The 22,511-nt window shown below is 45.1% G+C and overlaps 1 protein-coding gene across 3 annotated transcripts in view; it reads left to right on the top strand.

Annotated features, from left to right (window-relative positions):
- Positions 1 to 22,511, top strand: part of LOC135549855 (rho guanine nucleotide exchange factor 2-like) — a 64,591-nt gene that overhangs the window by 30,463 nt on the left and 11,617 nt on the right. For all 3 annotated transcript variants that reach the window (XM_064980204.1, XM_064980206.1, XM_064980205.1), the window contains 15 exons: positions 1,621 to 1,783; positions 3,545 to 3,612; positions 3,831 to 3,894; positions 4,199 to 4,331; positions 6,177 to 6,286; positions 6,811 to 6,954; positions 7,263 to 7,513; positions 7,862 to 7,987; positions 9,588 to 9,705; positions 9,952 to 10,028; positions 11,196 to 11,367; positions 11,596 to 11,672; positions 11,844 to 12,016; positions 12,246 to 12,313; positions 18,848 to 19,042. In XM_064980204.1, coding sequence (XP_064836276.1) covers positions 1,621 to 1,783; positions 3,545 to 3,612; positions 3,831 to 3,894; positions 4,199 to 4,331; positions 6,177 to 6,286; positions 6,811 to 6,954; positions 7,263 to 7,513; positions 7,862 to 7,987; positions 9,588 to 9,705; positions 9,952 to 10,028; positions 11,196 to 11,367; positions 11,596 to 11,672; positions 11,844 to 12,016; positions 12,246 to 12,313; positions 18,848 to 19,042 — 1,939 coding nt within the window. The remainder of the gene's footprint in view (positions 1 to 1,620; positions 1,784 to 3,544; positions 3,613 to 3,830; positions 3,895 to 4,198; positions 4,332 to 6,176; positions 6,287 to 6,810; positions 6,955 to 7,262; positions 7,514 to 7,861; positions 7,988 to 9,587; positions 9,706 to 9,951; positions 10,029 to 11,195; positions 11,368 to 11,595; positions 11,673 to 11,843; positions 12,017 to 12,245; positions 12,314 to 18,847; positions 19,043 to 22,511) is intronic.

Here is a 22,511-nt window from a genome sequence, read left to right as displayed (position 1 = left end):
TAAGCGCACACATACATGCACACACGTATTTTATGTCACCGCACATACCAACACACAGGACACATGGATATTCTAGGAAACGCACACATAGAGGTGTGAAACATACTTTGTGTGTTTATCAGTGACTCCGTGAAGTAAGCAGGTGGAAGAGAATAAAATGAATCGCCCCTATAGACTCCGTCCGTAATCTCATGTCTTTCTCAGTGTTATGCTCCTGACACCTTTTAATGAGAGCACAAACTTACTTCGGCTAAAACAGCATTTATAGGGAGGACAACTATAGCTGCCCATCTCCATCACACACCATCTATGTTTTCACTCCCTGATGTATTGCTCACATTAGCACCTAAGCCAATTCTACAGCACTAGGCTGTATATTGAGAGAAGAGGAGCGTGTAAAAAGGGAGAGGGGAAGTGTGCTCTTGCCTCTGACGCATCAGAAATGACTCATTCTAAACTTTGTTGGTATAGTTCTTGTTGTTTTCCTGTAAAAATGTTAGTGCTTTGCATAGCTGCGTCAAAATAACATTTGACCTTTAACAAGTGCACAAACATTGACCAGAAATTAGGGACAATGCAGATGTAGAGGTTTCGAAGACCTGTTCCAGCATATCAAAGTCTGAGGTGATGATGCTAAATGTAAAGGTAGTATTGGTAAATGTTAACTTTTGAACATCACTATGCCGACTGCTGCTATTTTGAACGGGTCACTCTTGCAAAATACATTTCTCTCAATGAGAGAAACCTATATAAATAAAAAACTAAACTGTAGAAGTAGTCTCTGGATGGATTCAGAGCAGTGTTTCTCCAATCCTGCCCCTCAACTCACATTTTTGTTCCGGCCAAGCCCTAACACACAATTCAATCTGATGTGACAAATAATCTACTCATTAAGTCTCGTTTTGTCAACCACATAATTTATCAGGTGTGTTAGTGCTGTGTGGGCTATACGCTGGTGGAAAACACCATGACTGTCATTGTCTAGACATTTACCACTTGGAAATATTATTATAATAGAAAACTACAGAGTGTTTGATTTTATAGAATGTGGTACAGTCATTCTGGCTACCGTGGGTTCTTTTTTTATTGTGACGGTCACAAGGCATCCTCCAAATTTCTTTTCAATAGCAACCTCCAAACGAGAAAAGAGACAGAAGGAAGAGCGAGTGGGAGGTAGTGAGTAAGAAGGTGGAGAAAACCGTGAAAATGAAGACCCACGTCTATTGTTTCATTATAGGCCTATGTTGTGTAACATGCTGGAGTCATCTATCTTTCTCTCTCTCATATTAACATCCTCTGCTGGTCATCCCTGTCAGAAAGTTCTGACCGGTCTAGTAAATGCTCTTACTTTTACAGTGACATTTGGTTTTGAGACATACCCATACATACTGATCTAATACACAGGGTATCAAGTCTCGTGAAGGCCCTCTTTTGCAGCTGTTGACCTAGCAACAGCTCACCCTGCCCAATTTAGCCACAAAAGAGGAAGCCTTCCCTGTCTACTTCCTTTGCTGGATGACAACAGACAAAAGGCTCTGACCTGTCCACCTCCTGTCAACTGTGCCATTGTATGTAATCAGTGCATTCTGCTTCTCTCCTCTTTTTTTAATTTCCTTCCAGAATAAGGAGAAAGAGCGCATGAGGGAGAGGGAGAAAGAGGCACGGGACAGGGAGGCGCGCTACAGCAATGGGCACCTCTTCACCTCCCTCACAGTGTCGGGGACCACCCTCTGTTCAGCATGCAACAAGAGCATCACTGCCAAGGAGGCCCTCAGCTGCCCCAGTGTGTACTACTAATGCTACTACTAATGCTAATGCTACTACCACTACTAATACAACTGCTACCACACACACACACACACACACACAGCACCCCTCTATAGTGTCCCTTAACTGACCAAGTAAGCCTGGCCTACCCACCACATCCTTCAGATACAGGCCTCAGCTACACAAAAAGAGTACCTCAGCAAACCACAAAAGCACCTCAAAAACAAACCATAGCCTGTACCTCTAAAACCCTAAGATTCTTTAAAATAATGCATCATCATTTATCAGGACATACATTGTCACATCACTCTATAGTGGCAGAATATCGGGGCACTACCAAAGGGAACAATCTATACCATTCCTTTCCAACCAAATCGACCTGTTAACGCTCTGTTAAACCGGTTAACTCCCCAAACAAGCTACAACACAGTAATAAACTACAATGTGACGATCAATTCTGTTAAAATAGTTTGATTATGGACATTGATCTACATGCAGTCAGATAATGGGTGAGAGTTGGAGATGGGGAGCTTCACACCCACTCAAAAACACCTCTCCACTGTCATCACAACCAAATTGGCCTAGAAGAGCTTCAGCCCAATGTGTTTTCATTACATTTGATTTAACTTACAATAGATTGTGCTGGAATACATTTGGTTTGGGTCTTATGCTTAGTATTTCTTTTTGAAATATGTAAATTCTAGGAATACATTTTGCCACACAGTTCACACACAAATGTACATATTACTTTACGCAAAACCTGCCAAGGTGTGTCAGTCATGCACACAGGCAAAACATTTCACGCACAAATATAGACACAGTCATGCTCATGTCACACACACACACACACACACACACTCCCTTTCCTGTTATGCTGTCAGCCGGTGCACCTCCCCTACTTCACTTTTTCTGCTGGGTAGCATTTCTTCATTGTCTTTCTCAACCAAACCTGATGCAGTTTTCCAGACAGAGGGTTGGTCACAGATAACAAACACACCCTGTGTAGTGTCAGGACTGCATTCCCCTGATCAGATAATAGTCCCGGTGTTGTGTCAGAACTGTGCTGGCCCTGCACCAAGCTCTTTTCTGATATCCCACATTAACATAGCCAGGCACTAACTCAGTTCGTTGCAGGTTCTTCCTATTTTGCGGGGGAGTTAAAGATCAAAGGTCACTCTTTTTGTTTTAGTCTTACAGCGTTGTTCTAATTCCTATTACTCAATTATGAAATATGGAAATGAGTTCCCGGTAACATTTAGGGGTTGGGAAAAATGTCCTGAATACCATGGATGCTAGAACACTCAACTTTGTTTGGCTTGATTTCACAGCACCAAATCAAACAGGTGAATATAAGTAATAGCAAAAACAGTCTTCACTCAAAATATTGTTTTAAAAGATCTCACAGTGAGTCATGATTGCCTTTTTCAGTGTCCAGATTTAGGTCAGTTAAGGGTGGGCGGTGGAGGGGCAGTGGAACTGGGTTAGAGGGTTCCAAAACACCCCTGGGTCTCCTCCCCTCCAGCAGTTATCTAAACTCTTCTCTCCGGTTCACAAACCCTGTACAGGAAGTCAAAGTTATTTGAAACAATGGCCACAACCAAGGCAGGGGGGAGAAAGATCGGGAGATGCTCACCATATATTCAGTGTCTCCATATTCGATATGACATAAAATAGAGGAACAGAATGAGGGACAAAATATCTATATAGGGGGACATTGAGAGTGAGAGAGAGAGAGAAAATAGTTGAGTTGAGTCTTGTGTGTTTCTTTTTCTCACAGCTTGTAGTGTCACCATACACAACCGCTGCCGAGACACGTTGCCCAACTGTGCCAAAATGAAACAGAGGGTAAGAGATATATGTATATAATTTAAACATTAGACTGGTGCCTTTCCATGACACACAAAATTATGGGAATTGCACAAGAAATACACATGAATGAATTAATATGAATATTTGCCTTTTGATATGCTATCTGAATATTGCAACCTTTTTCTACTACATATACAAGTATCTAATAATAAGTGCCGTGGTATATGATATTGAACTGTATTCTGTAACCACAGCAACAGAAGATGGCTCTCATGAGGAACAACTCAGCTCTGCAGAACGTGACCCTTCGTACCAAAAGTGAGTACATGCAAACACACAAACGTGCGCCCATAGGCACACACGCTACACATTTTGAATTCTTTATTACATACCAGAAGTGAAAATTATTTTTCACTATTGGACTAGAATGTAATAACAATGTCAGTTTTGCAATTGAGCATGAGTTGCTATGGTTTCACTTTTAAACCCCTTAATTGCATCTGTGGAGACTTCTTTTCCACTTAGTTTTCATTTTCCATTATTCCACTATATTTCTCTTCCCTCTTCTTCCTTCCCCTCTTCCTCCTACTCCCCCCCTCCTCCTATATCTACTCCTTGTTAGCCCCCATGATGAGGGAACGCCCCAGCTCAGCCATCTACCACTCTGACAACCTCCGCCAATCCCTGCTGGGCTCGCGCCGTGGACGCTCCGGTCTTTCCCTCTCCAAGAGCGTCTCCACCAATAACATTACAGGGTGAGCCCCGCCACCACCTGCTCATTGGCCAAAACAGAAAAAGAAGGGGGAGGGTACGAGAGAAACCTCAGGAAATCTTGTCATTGACATTAATACTGACATCATGCCTATATGTCTGCCACATATACACTTTTCATAGTAGAAATGAAAGTCCCACACACTGTGTGTGTGTGTGTGTGTGTGTGTGTGTGTTATAGTGCATTCGGAAAGTATTCAGACGCCTTCCTTTTTCCACATTTTGTTGCCTTACAGCCTTATTCTAAAATTGATTCTTTTTTTCTCATCAATCTATACACAATACTCCATAATGACAAAGCAAAAAGAGGTTTTTAGAAATGTTTGCAAAAAGTATTCAGACCCTTTGCTATGAGACAAGAAATTGAGCTCCGGTGCATAATATTTCCTTTGATCATCCTTGAGATGTTTCTACAACTTGATTTTAGCCCACCTGTGGTATATTCAATTGATTGGACATGATTTGGAAAGGTACACACCTGTCTATGTAAGGTCCCACAGTTGACAGTGTATGTCAGAGCAAAAACCAAGCAATGAGGTCGAAGGAATTGTCCGTAGAGCTCCGAGAAAGGATAGTGTCTTGGCACAGATCTGGGGAAGAGTACCAAAGGACACAGTGGCCTCCATCATTCTTAAATGGAAAATGTTTGGAACCATCAAGACTCTTCTTAGAGCTGGCCACCTGGCCAAACTGAGCAAACGGGGGAGAAGGGCCTTGGTCAGGGAAGTGACCAAGAACTCCATGGTCACTCTGCCAGAGCTCCAGAGTTCCTCTGTGCAGATGGGAAAACCTTCCAGAAGGACAACCATCTCTGCCGCACTCCACCAATCAGGCCTTTTATGGAAGCCACTCCTTAGTGAAAGACACATTACAAGCCAAGACACAATGCAGGAGAGGCTTTGGGAAAAGTCTCTGAATGTCCCAACCAGAGCCCGAACGTCACAGGAGAAACCTGAAAATAGCTGTGCAGCGACGCTCCCCATCCAACCTGACAGAGTTTGAGAGGATCTTCAAAACGAATGGGAGAAACTCCTCAAATACAGGTATGCCAAGCTTGTAGCGTCATACGCAGGAAGACTTGAGGCTATAATCGCTGGCAAAGGTGCTTCAACAAAGTACTGAGTGAAGGGTCTGAATACTCATGTAAATATTCTATTTCAGTTATTTTTTTAAATACACATTTGCAAAATAATCTAAACTGTCATTGTGGGGTGTTGTGTGTAGATTTATGAGGGGGGGGGGACAAATTATTATCAATTTTAGAATAAGGATTTAACGTAACAAAATGTGGAAAAAGTCAAGGGGTCGGAATACTTTCCAAAGTGTGTTTGTGTGTGGGGTTTTATCAGTTTTGGTTTGATCTTACACGGTTCAGACATGTATAATAACTGTCAGCATTTGGGGATAGAGGAGCAGTGGCAGATTCCAGTCTACTGAATGTGTGAACTAACATGTTTATCTACACATGACATGTGCCTCATCTGTATGTGTGTGTGTGTCTCAGGACAAAAGCATGAATGATAATATTCACAGTGGCTCGTACATTGGTGTGTTTTGTGAATTTGTACCATTGTAAACATGTGTGTCTCTGTGTATCGCAATGCATGGATGGGTGTGCGTGCGCGTGTATTTCGTCTGTGTGATTTGTATCTATATCACCGTTTTTGTTTTATATTTTCTGTGTGCTCATACATATTTATGTTGATGGTTTCTGTGTGTGTATACTGTACCTGCATGAGTATATTATACATGTTTCTTGGTGCATGTGTATATATATGTGTGTGTTTTTGTCCGTGTGTGTGTGTGTCCTCGTCCTTGCCTCTACATAGGAACCTGAATGATGACTCTCCCTTGGGGCTGCGCAGGATCCTGTCCCAGTCCACAGACTCGCTCAACTTCAGGAACAGAGCCATGTCCATGGAGTCGCTCAATGATGAGGGTAAGACAGTGATATGGTTGTGCCTTCCTGGGATTGAATGTGGGATATTTGTGCTCTGTATTTGCTATTGATCTTAAGTCTAGGCGCACAGATTGTGTAGCTTATGCAAGTCTTTGTGTCTAGGACAAGGTTGCATCCGTTATGTAGGGAAAGCCTCAGGGATTCGGGGTAAGAACCTAAAATGGATACTGGCAACTGTCATGTCCATGTCTACTTTGAAAGTGATGAGAAAAAACAATAGATTGTTAGGAGCAACTTTAGAACTGTGGACATTTGGGGCGGCAGGGTAGCCTAGTGGTTAGAGCGTTGCAAGTTCAAATCCCCGGGCTGACAAGGTACAAATCTGTTGTTCTGCCCCTGAACAGGCAGTTAACCCACTGTTCCTAGGCCATCATTGAAAATAAGAATTTGTTCTTAACTGACTTGCCTAGTTAAATAAAGGTAAAATAAAAAATCAATTTGAGGCATTGATGGTCTGTTTTTGTCCATTTGTTGTTTACGCTGGATGAATGTTTTCCTCTCAGGGGAAGAGTACTACACCTCCATGCTAGAGGAAATGGAGATTGAGGGGCGGGATTTTGAGGCGGACTCATGGAGCATGGCGGTGGACTCGGGCTACCTGCAGACGCATCGCAAAGACATCATCAAGCGGCAGGACGTCATCTATGGTGAGAGCAGTGACATGCACTTGAACTTATTTCCCTTTGTGGTGAAAAGGCCATGGGCTGGGCAACGAAAAAGTGGCAACTGGAGGGTGCTACTTCTTTCAGATGGCCACAATCCACTACTGTTGTGCCCTTGAGCAAGGTACCTAACCCCGACATAGCTCCAGGGGTGCAGCTGACCCTGTGCGTCCTCCCAAATTGTCATGTGTGTTCTACGTGTTTCTGGCAGGTTATGAACAGAGCAAAATATGAATGTTCGTTCGCCAGATGTTACATGATCGACTCTTTCTTTGCGTTTCTGTCTTCCTCAGAGTTGATCCAGACAGAGCTGCACCATGTGCGGACGCTGCGCATCATGGAGAGGGTGTTCCGCCAGGGCATGCTGGAGGAGGTGCAGCTTGAGCCGGGCGTGGTGCACGCCATCTTCCCCTGCCTCGACCGTCTCACCGCCATACATGCCCGCTTCCTGGCACAGCTGCTCACCCGGCGCAACCACAGCCTACAGCCTGGCAGCACCTACAACTTCACTATCCATCAGCTGGGAGATGTGCTACTGGAACAGGTAGAAAGACATGGAAATTATACCCACTGCCTTATGTAACTGACTTGCCTAGTTAAATAAAGGTTAAGAATAATTACAAAATAAAATGTGATCTATACATTTACCATCCTAGTGGATCATTCATTCTTTTCAAAACCTGAGAAACTATCTGGCCTTTATTGTCATACGTAATCTTAACTACACTGTACAAACAGAGGAGTATGGTCCTCCCCTGGTTCCTCTCGAGGTTTCTTCCTTCTAGGGAGTCCTAGCCACTCTGCTTTTGATTGGTCTTTGGGGTCTAGGCCAGGGTACTTTAAGTAGATTTGATTTGATTTGATTGATTGATTGACGGATTGTTTCTCTCAGTTCTCGGGCCAGTGTGCTGACGAGATGAGGAAGACCTACGCTGAGTTCTGCAGCCGCCACCTGAAGGCTGTCAAGCTGTACAAGGAGCTGCTGGCCAGAGACAAGCGGTTCCAGTACTTCATACGGGTAAGACCGAGGGAGAGAGAGAAACAAGAGATGTGACTTTGACATATTTTTTTTACTTCTGAAACTTATTTGTAACGTTTTGGCAATATTCACGTCAATAAAAACATTGAATTGAGATGGGGATAGAGTGAACAACTGAGACCGAGGTAGAGCTTTTGTGTTTATGTAAAAAAAATTGTCACCACTACTGAAGTCTCACTTGTGATGGTCATGCTATTTGGTAGTTTCATATTCCTTAGCAGAGTGAGAGAGGGGGCACAGAGAAAGAACAATAGGCTAATGGAAATGTTTGTGTGCATGTTTTATCTCCTATTTAGATTTAAAGCTCTTCAAGCTGGTTTTGAGGGTGTGTCATTCATATCAATTGATATCTCCAGAATTCCGGTGAAAAAAAATGATTTGCTCTTGATTGCGTTAGAAAACACAAATATTTGTTGTTTTCATCAATCTTTCCGTTTGCCGCTTTTCCTGTTTTTCCTCACCTCTTTTTGTCTTGTTCATATTCATGTCTTCCTTTCTCCTGCTGTTTCACTCTCTTTCCCTCTCACTCTCTCGCTCTCTCTTTCACACTAACTATCTTTCCCTCTCGCTCTCTCTTTCACACTAACTATCTTTCCCTCTCACTTTCTCTCTCTCTTTCACACTATCTTTCCCTCTCACTTTCTCTCTCTCTTTCACACTATCTTTCCCTCTCACTTTCTCTCTCTCTCTCACACTAACTATCTTTCCCTCTCACTTTCTCTCTCTCTCTCTCACACTAACTATCTTTCCCTCTCACTTTCTCTCTCTCTCTTTCACACTAACTATCTTTCCCTCTCACTTTCTCTCTCTCTTTCACACTAACTATCTTTCCCTCTCACTTTCTCTCTCTCTTTCACACTAACACTATCTTTCCCTCTCACTTTCTCTCTCTCTTTCACACTAACACTATCTTTCCCTCTCACTTTCTCTCTCTCTCTTTCACACTAACACTATCTTTCCCTCTCACTTTCTCTCTCTCTCTTTCACACTAACTATCTTTCCCTCTCACTTTCTCTCTCTCTCTTTCACACTAACTATCTTTCCCTCTCACTTTCTCTCTCTCTCTTTCACACTAACTATCTTTCCCTCTCACTTTCTCTCTCTCTCTTTCACACTAACTATCTTTCCCTCTCACTTTCTCTCTCTCTCTTTCACACTAACACTATCTTTCCCTCTCACTTTCTCTCTCTCTCTTTCACACTAACACTATCTTTCCCTCTCACTTTCTCTCTCTCTCTTTCACACTAACTATCTTTCCCTCTCACTCTCTCGCTCTCTCTTTCACACTATCTTTCCCTCTCACTCTCTCGCTCTCTCTTTCACACTATCTTTCCCTCTCACTCTCTCGCTCTCTCTTTCACACTATCTTTCCCTCTCACTCTCTCGCTCTCTCTTTCACACTAACTATCTTTCCCTCTCTCTTTCACACTATCTTTCCCTCTCACTTTCTCGCTCTCTCTTTCACACTATCTTTCCCTCTCACTTTCTCTCTCTCTCTTTCACACTAACACTATCTTTCCCTCTCACTTTCTCTCCCTTCTGTCTCATCTTTAATCTCTCTTTCCCGCTCTCTATTCAGCGGGTGTGTCGGGGTCACCTGTTGCGTCGCCATGGCGTCCAGGAGTGCATCCTGTTGGTCACTCAGCGTATCACCAAGTACCCCGTACTCATCCAGCGTATCCTTGACAACACCAAGGGTGAGAACAAGACCCCGTGGGTGATAAGTCATGCTCACATTAGAATTAAATATATTGTTGGGGGAAGCTAAATATAACATGGGGTATAGCCAAACTATGCCAGCTTTTTATATCATGAGACGAGGTTCCTCAGAACTAACTAAAAGCACAGGGTTTAAAGGCAATGACTGAGCACGGTAAAAAACAGCACTACTAATAATGTCTAACCCCCTTATAACCCTCTCTCTTTCTCGCTCCATTAACCAGACAATGAAGAGGAGGCCTCCTGTCTGGCCCAGTCTCTGACTCAGATCAGGGAGCTACTCACCTCAGTGGACCAGCAGGTGCTTTCCTCCTCTATTAATCCATTTATAGTTTGATTTACTCAGGTTATTACAGAGATCAATTCTGACATGAACTAACACCTGTTAGTCAGATTAAAATAAAGGACGCCATTTTGACTTGCCACACTATCTATAAACCCGTCCTTTTACTATGGCCATGAGAAAGTGGCAATTACATTGTGCAGAAAATACATTGCACACTGACACTATTGTGAACCAGGCTTGTGTTCATTAGGGCAGGGATTCCCCTTGGGGGGGGCCCTTCCAGCATTGGGGAACATCCTGCACCATGTCTATTTCTATGGGCACAAGCACTGTTCATGACACAAACTGTTCACACCCCTCTTGTTGGTGGAGATAATTTTGCAGGTTTAAAGCTTTTTTCCAGCAATTCTACACATTTTGTCATGGGGTGCAAAGAAAAGTGTTAAGATTTCCCTTCACTGGAACTAATGGGCCTAGCCCAAACCATGAAAAACAGCCCCAGACCATTATTCTTTCTCCACCAAACTTTACAGTTGACACTATGCATCGGGGCAGGTAGCATTCTCCTGGCATCCGCCATACCCAGATTCGTCATTCGGACTGCCAGGTGGTGAAGTGTGATTAATCAATCCAGAGACCGCGTTTCCACTGCTTTACACCACTCCAGCCGAAACTTGGCATTGCACATGGTGATCTTAGGCTTGTGTGCGGCTGCTCGGCTATGGAAACCCATTTCATGAAGCTCACACAGAACAGTTCTTGTGCTGACGTTATTCAGAACTCGGCTGTCCCGTTCTGTGAGCTTGTGTGGCCTACCACTTTGCGGCTGAGCCGTTGTTGCTCCTAGATGTTTCCACTTCAAAATAACAGCACTTAGTTGACCAGGACAGCTGTAGCAGGGCATAAATTTGACAAACTGACATGCTGAAATAGCTGAATATACTAATTTGATGGGGTGGCCACATACTTTTGTGTGTGTATATATATATAGTGTATATTATTACATTTTATGGAGGGAGGGACCCCCTCCCCTGCCGACCCCTCGCACCCGCCACAGTTTGGGAACCACTGCATTAGGGCATGTAAATGGATGATTCTCATTGGACAAGTCCAGGTAGTCCCTCCCTGTTTCAGTCCATTTGCTTCCATTCAGTGCCTAATGAACATGACCCTGCTGTCCAGGTGATGGAGCTTGAGCGGACCCAGAGGCTGCAGGAGATCCGGGCCAGGCTGGACCCTCGCGCCGAGGCCAAGGTGAGGGACGGTGGCCTGTTCAGAGGAGGAGAGTTGCTCCGCAGGAGACTCATCCATGAGGGAATGCTGCTCTGGAAAACCCCTGGGTCTAGGCTCAAAGGTGTGTGTGTGTGTTGAAGGGTCTGTATGTGTGGCTGAGGACAGGCTATTTGTAATGGCTTGAGTGGAATGGATGTATTAACAGTATCAAACACATGGAAACCAGCCTCCATTAGCTTAATTTGTCACGGAAGTTTGTAGGTGATGGAACTATCTCCAAAACATGTTGTTCAACCATGTTTTAAAGGAGGTTTCTATTTTGTGTGCGTGTGCATGCGTGTGTGTTTAGATGTGCAGGTCCTGCTGATGACAGACATCCTAGTGTTCCTACAGGAGAAAGACCAGAGGTTCATCTTCCCTTGTCTAGTAAGTACAAACACAAACACACGCGCGCTTACACTCTCTCACTCACACAATGACAAACAAAAACACTTGTGTGTATATAGAGACTTGTTTTGTCACAATTTAATATACCGTATGGGGACATCAGGGAATATAGCAGCTCTCCTTCTTTCTCTCCTCTCTCCCTCTTTGCAGGACAAGTCTCCGGTCCTCTCCCTGCAGAACCTCATGATTAGGGAGATAGCCAATCAGGAGCGAGGGCTCTTCCTCATCAGTGACTCCTCTCCTCCGGAGATGTATGAGGTCCATGCTGCCTCGAAAGATGACAAGAACACCTGGATACGCCTCATACAACACACTGTCAGGAGGTACAGACAGACAGACAGACAGACAGACAGACAGACAGACAGACAGACAGACAGACAGACAGACAGACAGACAGACAGTATATGAGTGGTGTGGCTGACAGACAGACCACTCATATACACACACCACTCATATACACACACACCACTCATATACACACACACCACTCATATACACACACCACTCATATACACACCACTCATACACTCAAAAATAATTCTGTCTCTGCAGTTGTCCTTCCAGGGAAGAGTTCCCACTCATAGAGACTGAAGACAAGGCCCTTCTGAGACGACTGAAAGGTCAGCAATGAACACATACACACACACTCATACAGATCAACATGTAATGTAGAGATGGCAAGATTACGCGGACAGACACGGCAGCCCTATTACTAGATCCAACTTGCATTAATATTTCGTATAATTTCCTATAACCAACAAGAAACTACAAATTTGACTTCCCAGACCTGAACCCTTTGTTTGGGTTACACAAAGCAGCTCCATTCATCCCGGGTGATTTACCAAAAAGATGCCGCCGAAGGAGAGTTGTCGTTCTAGTCAGTAGAAGGACAAAACACCCACTGGCCCGAGTATATTACTTGCTAATATACTGTTTCTGGATAATAAGGTAGATGAGCTCAGGGTGAGGATCTCCTTCCAGAAGGACACGAGATTGTAACATAATTTGTCTTAAGAGATATGGCTCTCCCCAGCTACACCTTCTCTGTCCACACAGTCTGTTTTGCTTCTCCGTATATCGTGCGGACAGGAAGAAAGAACTCTCCGGGAAAAGCAAAGGTGGACGTGTATGTTTCATGATTAATAACTCATGGTGTGATTGTGGCCACGAATAAAAAATTAAAACCTTTTGTTCTCCCCATCTGGAAAACCTCTCCATCAAATGCCGATTTTGACGGTTTTTGTCATGGCCGTTTATATCCCCCCCTCAAGCCGACACCACGGTGGCACTCAAGGAGCTATACAGGACTTTGAGCAAACTGGAAACCACATATCCTGAGGCCGCAGGAAATCTGAAGAAAATTCTCCCGTGGTAGGCCTGATTACCAAAAATGATGAGACAGCCTACAGGGAGGTGTCAGGAAAATAACCTCTCCCTCAATATAAAAAAAAACCCCAGAAGGAGCTGAATGTGGACTACAGGAAACCTAAGAGAGAGCACACCCCCATCGACAGGGCCGCAAAAGAGAGGGCCAAAAGCGTCAAGTTCCTTGGCGTGAACATCGCTGATGACCTGAAATGGTCCAAGCACACCGACACCTTGGTAAAGACATTGTCGCAGGGAGGCTGAAGAAGGCTGAAGAAATTCAGCATGGCCCCCAAGACCCTCACAAACTTCTACAGATGCACCATTAAGAGCATTCTGTTGGGCTGCATCACTGCGTAGTACGGCAATTGCACCTCCCTCAACCACATAGCTCTCCAGAGGGTGGTGCAGTCCACCCAACGCATTATAGGGGGCCCGCTGCCTGCCCTCCAGGACATTTACAGCACTCCATGTTGAAGGAAGTCCAAGAAGATCATCAAGGACCTCCGCCAACCGAGTCACGGTCTGTTCACCATCTTGCATACAAACAGTACATGGGCATCAAAGCCGGGTCCGAGAGACTGGAAAAACGGCTATCTCCAGGCCATTTGACTGTTGAACAGCCATCACTAGCCATCTACCTGCCATACTTTGCCCTTCACCTTGAGACTTATACACCATGTGTATAGTCATTGATTGCTAGTCACATCATATTCTGTTTACTCACTGTGTACTCACCACATTAATATTCTGGATCATGTCTTGATTTTTGATTGTCTCGCAAATACAATACAAACATTCCACTGCACTGTTGGAGCTAATAACTTAACCAATTTGCTGCACCTGCTATAAAGCCTGCAAGTCTTTGTATGCGGCCAATAAACTTTGATGTGTTTATACCTACGTAAAATCTAAAGTGTTTGCACATAGGAACTCCATATTTCACTTCTTCTCTACACTATCCTCTCTCTTCCTTTCTACCTCCATCGTTCTTTTTATCAATCTCTTTGACCAAATCCATCCTTTCCTTTCAACCTCTCTCTCTCTCCTTTCCTCTTCGTTCCCCACCCCCCATCTTTCCCTCTACATGGGGCTTACAGTACAATGTGCAGTTCTCGCTCTGTGTGTAGGAGGATAAGTGCGAAGCCTGACTCCTACTCAGGCTCAGTGGAGGATCTCATCAAACTCAGTCTAAACATCACAGGCTTTCTCTCTCTCATTTTCACTCTTGCTCTCTCTTGGTCACTCTCTCTCTCTGACTACAATCTTTCTTGCTCACTTGTACTCCTGCACTTCCCTCTCTCCCTTCTTCCCCTTCTCTCACTATCTCTCACAATCTCTTATAGCTGACATCCAACTGAACAATGTGTGAATATGATTGCCCCCCACTTTTACATTTACATTTAACATTTACATTTAAGTCATTTAGCAGACGCTCTTATCCAGAGCGACTTACAAATTGGTGAATTCACCTTCTGACATCCAGTGGAACAGCCACTTTACAATAGTGCATCTAAATCATTAAGGGGGGGGGGGTGAGAAGGATTACTTATCCTATCCTAGGTATTCCTTGAAGAGGTGGGGTTTCAGGTGTCTCCGGAAGGTGGTGATTGACTCCGCTGTCCTGGCGTCGTGAGGGAGTTTGTTCCACCATTGGGGGCCAGAGCAGCGAACAGTTTTGACTGGGCTGAGCGGGAACTGTACTTCCTCAATGGTAGGGAGGCGAGCAGGCCAGAGGTGGATGAACGCAGTGCCCTTGCTTGGGTGTAGGGCCTGATCAGAGCCTGGAGGTACTGCGGTGCCGTTCCCCTCACAGCTCCGTAGGCAAGCACCATGGTCTTGTAGCGGATGCGAGCTTCAACTGGAAGCCAGTGGAGAGAGCGGAGGAGCGGGGTGACGTGGGAGAACTTGGGAAGGTTGAACACCAGACGGGCTGCGGCGTTCTGGATGAGTTGTAGGGGTTTAATGGCACAGGCAGGGAGCCCAGCCAACAGCGAGTTGCAGTAATCCAGACGGGAGATGACAAGTGCCTGGATTAGGACCTGCGCCGCTTCCTGTGTGAGGCAGGGTCGTACTCTGCGGATGTTGTAGAGCATGAACCTACAGGAACGGGCCACCGCCATGATGTTGGTTGAGAACGACAGGGTGTTGTCCAGGATCACGCCAAGGTTCTTAGCGCTCTGGGAGGAGGACACAATGGAGTTGTCAACCGTGATGGCGAGATCATGGAACGGGCAGTCCTTCCCCGGGAGGAAGAGCAGCTCCGTCTTGCCGAGGTTCAGCTTGAGGTGGTGATCCGTCATCCACACTGATATGTCTGCCAGACATGCAGAGATGCGATTCGCCACCTGGTCATCAGAAGGGGAAAGGAGAAGATTAATTGTGTGTCGTCTGCATAGCAATGATAGGAGAGACCATGTGAGGTTATGACAGAGCCAAGTGACTTGGTGTATAGCGAGAATAGGAGAGGGCCTAGAACAGAGCCCTGGGGGACACCAGTGGTGAGAGCGCGTGGCGAGGAGACAGATTCTCGCCACGCCACCTGGTAGGAGCGACCTGTCAGGTAGGACGCAATCCAAGCGTGGGCCGCGCCGGAGATGCCCAACTCGGAGAGGGTGGAGAGGAGGATCTGATGGTTCACAGTATCGAAGGCAGCCGATAGGTCTAGAAGGATGAGAGCAGAGGAGAGAGAGTTAGCTTTAGCAGTGCGGAGCGCCTCCGTGATGCAGAGAAGAGCAGTCTCAGTTGAATGACTAGTCTTGAAACCTGACTGATTTGGATCAAGAAGGTCATTCTGAGAGAGATAGCGGGAGAGCTGGCCAAGGACGGCACGTTCAAGAGTTTTGGAGAGAAAGAAAGAAGGGATACTGGTCTGTAGTTGTTGACATCGGAGGGATCGAGTGTAGGTTTCTTCAGAAGGGGTGCAACTCTCGCTCTCTTGAAGACGGAAGGGACGTAGCCAGCGGTCAGGGATGAGTTGATGAGCGAGGTGAGGTAAGGGAGAAGGTCCCCGGAAATGGTCTGGAGGAGAGAGGAGGGGATAGGGTCGAGCGGGCAGGTTGTTGGGCGGCCGGCCGTCACAAGAAGCGAGATTTCATCTGGAGAGAGAGGGGAGAAAGAGGTCAGAGCACAGGGTAGGGCAGTGTGAGCAGAACCAGCGGTGTCGTTTGACTTAGCAAACGAGGATCGGATGTCGTCGACCTTCTTTTCAAAATGGTTGACGAAGTCATCTGCAGAGAGGGAGGAGGGGGGGGGGGGGGAGGATTCAGGAGGGAGGAGAAGGTGGCAAAGAGCTTCCTAGGGTTAGAGGCAGATGCTTGGAATTTAGAGTGGTAGAAAGTGGCTTTAGCAGCAGAGACAGAGGAGGAAAATGTAGAGAGGAGGGAGTGAAAGGATGCCAGGTCCGCAGGGAGGCGAGTTTTCCTCCATTTCCGCTCGGCTGCCCGGAGCTCTGTTCTGTGAGCTCGCAATGAGTCATCGAGCCACGGAGCGGGAGGGGAGGACCGAGCCGGCCTGGAGGATAGGGGACATAGAGAGTCAAAGGATGCAGAAAGGGAAGAGAGGAGGGTTGAGGAGGCAGAGTCAGGAGAAAGGTTGGAGAAGGTATGAGCAGAGGGAAGAGATGAAAGGATGGAAGAGGAAAGAGTAGCGGGGAGAGAGAGCGAAGGTTGGGACGGCGCGATACCATCCGAGTAGGGGCAGTGTGGGAAGTGTTGGATGAGAGCGAGAGGGAAAAGGATACAAGGTAGTGGTCGGAGACTTGGAGGGGAGTTGCAGTGAGGTTAGTGGAAGAACAGCATCTAGTAAAGATGAGGTCGAGCGTATTGCCTGCCTTGTGAGTAGGGGGAAGGTGAGAGGGTGAGGTCAAAGAGGAGAGGAGTGGAAAGAAGGAGGCAGAGAGGAATGAGTCAAAGGTAGACGTGGGGAGGTTAAAGTCGCCCAGGACTGTGAGAGGTGAGCCGTCCTCAGGAAAGGAGCTTATCAAGGCATCAAGCTCATTGATGAACTCTCCGAGGGAACCTGGAGGGCGATAAATGATAAGAATGTTAAGCTTGAAAGGGCTGGTAACTGTGACAGCATGGAATTCAAAGGAGGCGATAGATAGATGGGTAAGGGGAGAGAGAGAATGACCACTTGGGAGAGATGAGGATCCCGGTGCCACCACCCCGCTGACCAGAAGCTCTCGGGGTGTGCGAGAACACGTGGGCGGACGAAGAGAGAGCAGTAGGAGTAGCAGTGTTATCTGTGGTGATCCATGTTTCCGTCAGTGCCAGGAAGTCGAGGGACTGGAGGGAGGCATAGGCTGAGATGAACTCTGCCTTGTTGGCCGCAGATCGGCAGTTCCAGAGGCTACCGGAGACCAGGAACTCCACGTGGGTCGTGCGCGCTGGGACCACCAGATTAGGGTGCCGCGGCCACGCGGTGTGGAGCGTTTGTATGGTCTGTGCAGAGAGGAGAGAACAGGGATAGATAGACACATAGTTAACAGGGTACAGAAGAGGCTACGCTAATGCAAAGGAGATTGGAATGACAAGTGGACTACACGTCTCGAATGTTCAGAAAGTTAAGCTTACGTGGCAAGAATCTTATTGACTAAAATGATTGAAATGAAACAGTACTGCTGGAGTAGGCTAGCAGGTAGTGGCTGCGATGTTGACACTACACTAATCAAGTCGTTCCGTCGAGTGTAATAGTTTCTACAGTGCTGCTATTCGGGGGCTAGCTGGCTAGCTAGCAAGGTTGATTGCGTTCCGTTACTTTAAAAGAACGACAATAGCTGGCTGGCTAACCTAGAAAATCGCTCTAGGCTACACAATTGTCTTAGAAACAAAGACGGCTATGTAGCTAGCTAGCTACGATCAAACAAAACAAACCGTTGTACTGTAATAGTTACTACAGTGCTGCTATTCGGGGGTAGCTGGCTAGCTACGTTAGAAGAACGACAATAGCTGGCCAGCTAACCTAGAAAATCGCTCTAGGCTACACAATTGTCTTAGATACAAAGACGGCTATGTAGCTGGCTAGCTACGATCAACAAATCAAACCGTTGTACTGTAATGAAGTGAAATGAAAATGTGATACTACCTGTGGAACGACGGAATGTTGACCGGGTAGTTGGAGTTCAATTCGGTAGAGGTTGGCTAGCTGTTGGCTAGCTAGCTAGCAGCATTACCTACGTTAAGGACGACAAATAGCTGGCTAGCTAACCTCGGTAAATTAAGATAATCACTCTGAGTCTACACACTCTAAACTGCACAATTATCTTGGATACGAAGACAACTATGTAGCTAGCTGACACTACACTAATCGAGTCGTTCAGTTGAGTGTAATAGTTTCTACAGTGCTAGTGGACAGTGGATGTTAGCTAGCTGCTTAGCTAGCTGCTGGGCAGATACGTTAGGACGACGAAATACGATAATTATGCAATTGTCGTTGATACAAAGACGGCTATGTAGCTGGCTAAGAAGAAATTGCTAAGATTAGACAAATCAAACCGTTGTACTATAACGAAATGTAATGAAAAGTTATAAAAAGTTATACTACCTGCGGACCGAAGTGTAGATGCGGCCGCTCGCTCCAACCGGAACCGGAAACCATTGACATTGACAAGTCGAGGTCTTAAGGAGGAGCATCATGTCAGGTTTTCCTGACTTTCTCCCTTCCCTCTCTTTCTCCCTTTCCTTCCCTCTTTCTCTCTACTCTTTCCCTCTTTCTCTCTACTCCATCTCTTTCCCCCCCCGCCCCCATCCCTTCCATCTTTCTTTCTCTACCTTCATCTCTCCTTCCAGCGGACATCCAGCAGAAGGACCGGGAGGTGCTGGAGCTGCTCCAGGAGCGAGTCACCCTGTTCTCGGACCTGGCCGAGGTGACAGGGGGCCAGGAGATCATGCTGCCGGGGGGCCCCAACTCCCGGAACCTGTTCCGGGCTGACATGCCCCAGGTGCCGCTCGGCGAGAGACTGCTTACGGACGCCATCGCAGAGGGTGAGGGGTTGGTGGTGGGGGAGAAAGTGAAGAAGATAGGTAGGGTAATAGACAGAAGGATGGAGAGCAAGTTTCTCAGTTTCAAGAAAATTATCACAAAAGCGTGATGGAATTATAATGAATTTAAGTGTTGCTATGGCAGCCGTCGAAAATAGTCAATTATTGTCAGCTCGTGCTTACATGGTGTGCTTCTTCATGCAATGGCATCAGTTGGATTATGTCCATGCCACAACGAAAGCTTGTGAGTGTATTGCTGATGTTTCTTTCTTGAGATATAAGATCTGTTCTCTCAGTCATTACATTTTGTGCTCATAATGGGCTCTTAGCAGTGCCATCTCTTCCTTTCTCCTGTCTCACCGTTCCACTGCAGTTACATTTGGTGGGGGCGCGGGCACCTGTAAGGTGCGCACTGTTTTGGCTTCTTTGACATCTGAGGTGTAGTTTCAGACTGAGGCTCAGAATCCGAAGAGTAATCATCAGAGATGTCAATGGTTAATTTCTTCCCCACCATCTGAGTCGTTTTCATTTGGATTTTGTAGCAACGCTAACGCAGCATGTGCATTCATTTGGCTTGGTCTTCTTGCCGTTGTAAATTCTGCACGCTCTCACTGTGTAGGCCAGAGTAGACTGATAAAACTGCGTGGATTTGGTGGGCTGATATAGGTATATACCATTTTGAGATTATAACTAGAATATACTAATACAATCGAATGGCAACTCCTGTTCTTCATTCACAATTGGTGATTACATAATTATGCATCGTTCGCTTCCCCTCTCATCAACTCATCCATTCTCCCCTTTATCCACCATCATACTTTACTTCATTTATTTAATCTGTCGTTATATGTGTGAAACGAGTTTAGGTTCAGTTTCGAGGCAATTATTGGGGTGATTATCAACTGGGCACGGCACCTTCATGTCGGGAGAAGGAGGGGAGCAGGCCCTACTGTCAGGAGAAGGAGTGGCATTGGGGGGAAACCATTCAAAAATGACATTCCCCTTCTAAAACTGTTCATAACTCCAGTTCTGTTTGTGATATTAGATTCTAACATCCACAGTGTGTTATATAGACTTATTTAGAAAAAGTCAAGGACGGAATGGGGCATGACTTTAACCTCTAACGACGAGCAATCCCGTATCCGGGAGCGTAAGCATAGCCTCAAGCTCATTACCATAACGCAACGTTTCCTATTCATGAAAATCGCAAATGAAATGAAATAAATATATTCAAACACAAGCTTAGCCTTTTGTTAACCAAAGCTACACAAGCATTTGTGTAAGAGTATTGATAGCCTAGCATAGCATTAAGTCTAGCATTCAGCAGACAACATTTTCACAAAAACAAGAAAAGCATTCAAATAAAATAATTTACCTTTGAAGAACTTCGGATGTTTTCAATGACGAGACTCTTAGTTAGATAGCAAATGTTCATTTTTTTCCAAAAATATTATTTGTGTAGACGAAATAGCTCCGTTTTGTTCATCACGTTTGGCTAAGAAAAAGACCGGAAAATGCAGTCACTTACAACGCTGAACTTTTTTCCAAATTAGCTCCATAATATCGACAGAAACATTGTTGTTTAGAATCAATCCAAGGTGTTTTTCACATATCTATTCGATAATCTATCAGTGGTGGCAGTTGGCTTCTCACCAGAAGCAAACGGAAAAATACTGCAGCTGGAGATTACGCAATAATTGCGACGGAGGACACCAAGCGACCACCTGGTAGATGTAGTCTCTTATGGTCAATCTTCCAATGATATGCCTACAAATACGTCACAATGCTGTCGACACCTTGGGGAAGCGACAGAAAGCCTAAGCTCATTCGTGGCCCATTCACAGCCATATAAGGAGTCATTGGCATGAGGCGGTTTCAAAAAATGCGACACTTCCTGATTGGATTTTTATCAGGGTTTTTTCTGTAACATCAGTTCTGTGGCACTCACAGACAATATCTTTGCAGTTTTGGAAACGTCAGTGTTTTCTTTCCAAAGCTGTCAATTATATGCATAGTCGAGCATCTTTTCGTGACAAAATATCTTGTTTAAAACGGGAACGTTTTTCATCCAAAAATTAAAATAGCGCCCCCTATATCCAAGAAGTTAAGAATAAATAAATGAATGAGCAGTTCAAATGACTGCTTTAACGGTTCTAGTGTTAACTGACTTCAACGATACTTCAAAGTTGCCATGTTCTCGGTTGTACTTGGCAATCAACTGTTGCTATTACTTTCCTCATTATTCAACGGATGAATGTGCAATGTGTTGGCACAAAATAGCTGCCAGGTGGTGGCTCAGTTGCCAAACATACCATACATTTCAGATGAATGACTTCAAAGTTCCCTCCATAGAAGGCCATTGGTTGGCATACATTACGGTTTTACTTCACTTGGAACTGTCAAACAGACATTAGAATTGTGTACTGTCTGTACAATTATAGATACGTTTAATTGTCCTCTGAGAAGGAACTTGTTTTTCAAAGCCTTGTACAGTGCCTTCAGAAAGTATTAATGCCCCTTGACTTAGTCCACATTGTGTTGTTAAAGCCTGTATTTAAAATGGATTACATATTTGTTTTTATCACCCATCTATACACAATACCCCATAGTGATTTTTTTTAAACATTTTTTGAAAATGAAAGAGAAATGTCATTTAACATAAGTATTAACACCCCTGAATCAATACTTTATAATACTAACCGAGGCAGCGATTACAGCTGTGAGTTTTTCTGGGTAAGTCTCGAAGAGCTTTCCACACCTGGATTGTGCAACCTGCACATGATTTTTTATTTTATTCTTCAAGCTCTGTCATTGCTAGACAACCAGTAGATTTAAGTCAAACCGTATCTCAGCCATATCAGGAATAGTCACGGTCTTTTTGGTTGTTGTCTTTCTGAAAAGGTGAATTCATCTCCCAGTGTCTGGTGGAAAGCAAGACAAAAACCAGGTTTTCCTCTGACTTTTTCTTTGCTTAGCTCCATTTAGTTAATTTCTTTATCCTGAAAAACACCCCAGTCCTTAACGATTACAAGCACACCCATAACATGATACAGCCACCCACTCTGCGTGACAATATGGAGAGTGGTACTCCATAATGTATTGGATTTGCCCCAAACATAACACATTGTATTCAGCACAAAAAGTGAATTGCTTTGCCACCTTTTTTACAGTATTACTTTGATTCCTTGTTGCAAACAGGATGCACGGTTTTGGAATATGTTTTATTCTGTACAGGCTTCCTTTTCACTCTGTCAATTAGGTTAGTTTTGTGGAGTAACTACAATGTTGATCCATGTTTTCTTAGCCATAAGGGAAAGGGTATACCTAGTCAGTTGCACAACTGAATGCATTCAACGGAAATGTGTCTTCCACATGCCTTAATCAACGGGTGTCTTAATAGACGTCCACTTCATCATGGGATTTGAATAAGCAGCCTTTCGGTTACTGGCCCAAAGAGCTTATCTGCTAGGCT

Source organism: Oncorhynchus masou, chromosome 12, assembly GCF_036934945.1.
Source record: "Oncorhynchus masou masou isolate Uvic2021 chromosome 12, UVic_Omas_1.1, whole genome shotgun sequence".
NCBI classification, from domain to species: domain Eukaryota; kingdom Metazoa; phylum Chordata; class Actinopteri; order Salmoniformes; family Salmonidae; genus Oncorhynchus; species Oncorhynchus masou.
Note: the sequence above shows the minus strand (reverse complement) of the source record. Positions and strands in the feature narration are given on the sequence as shown.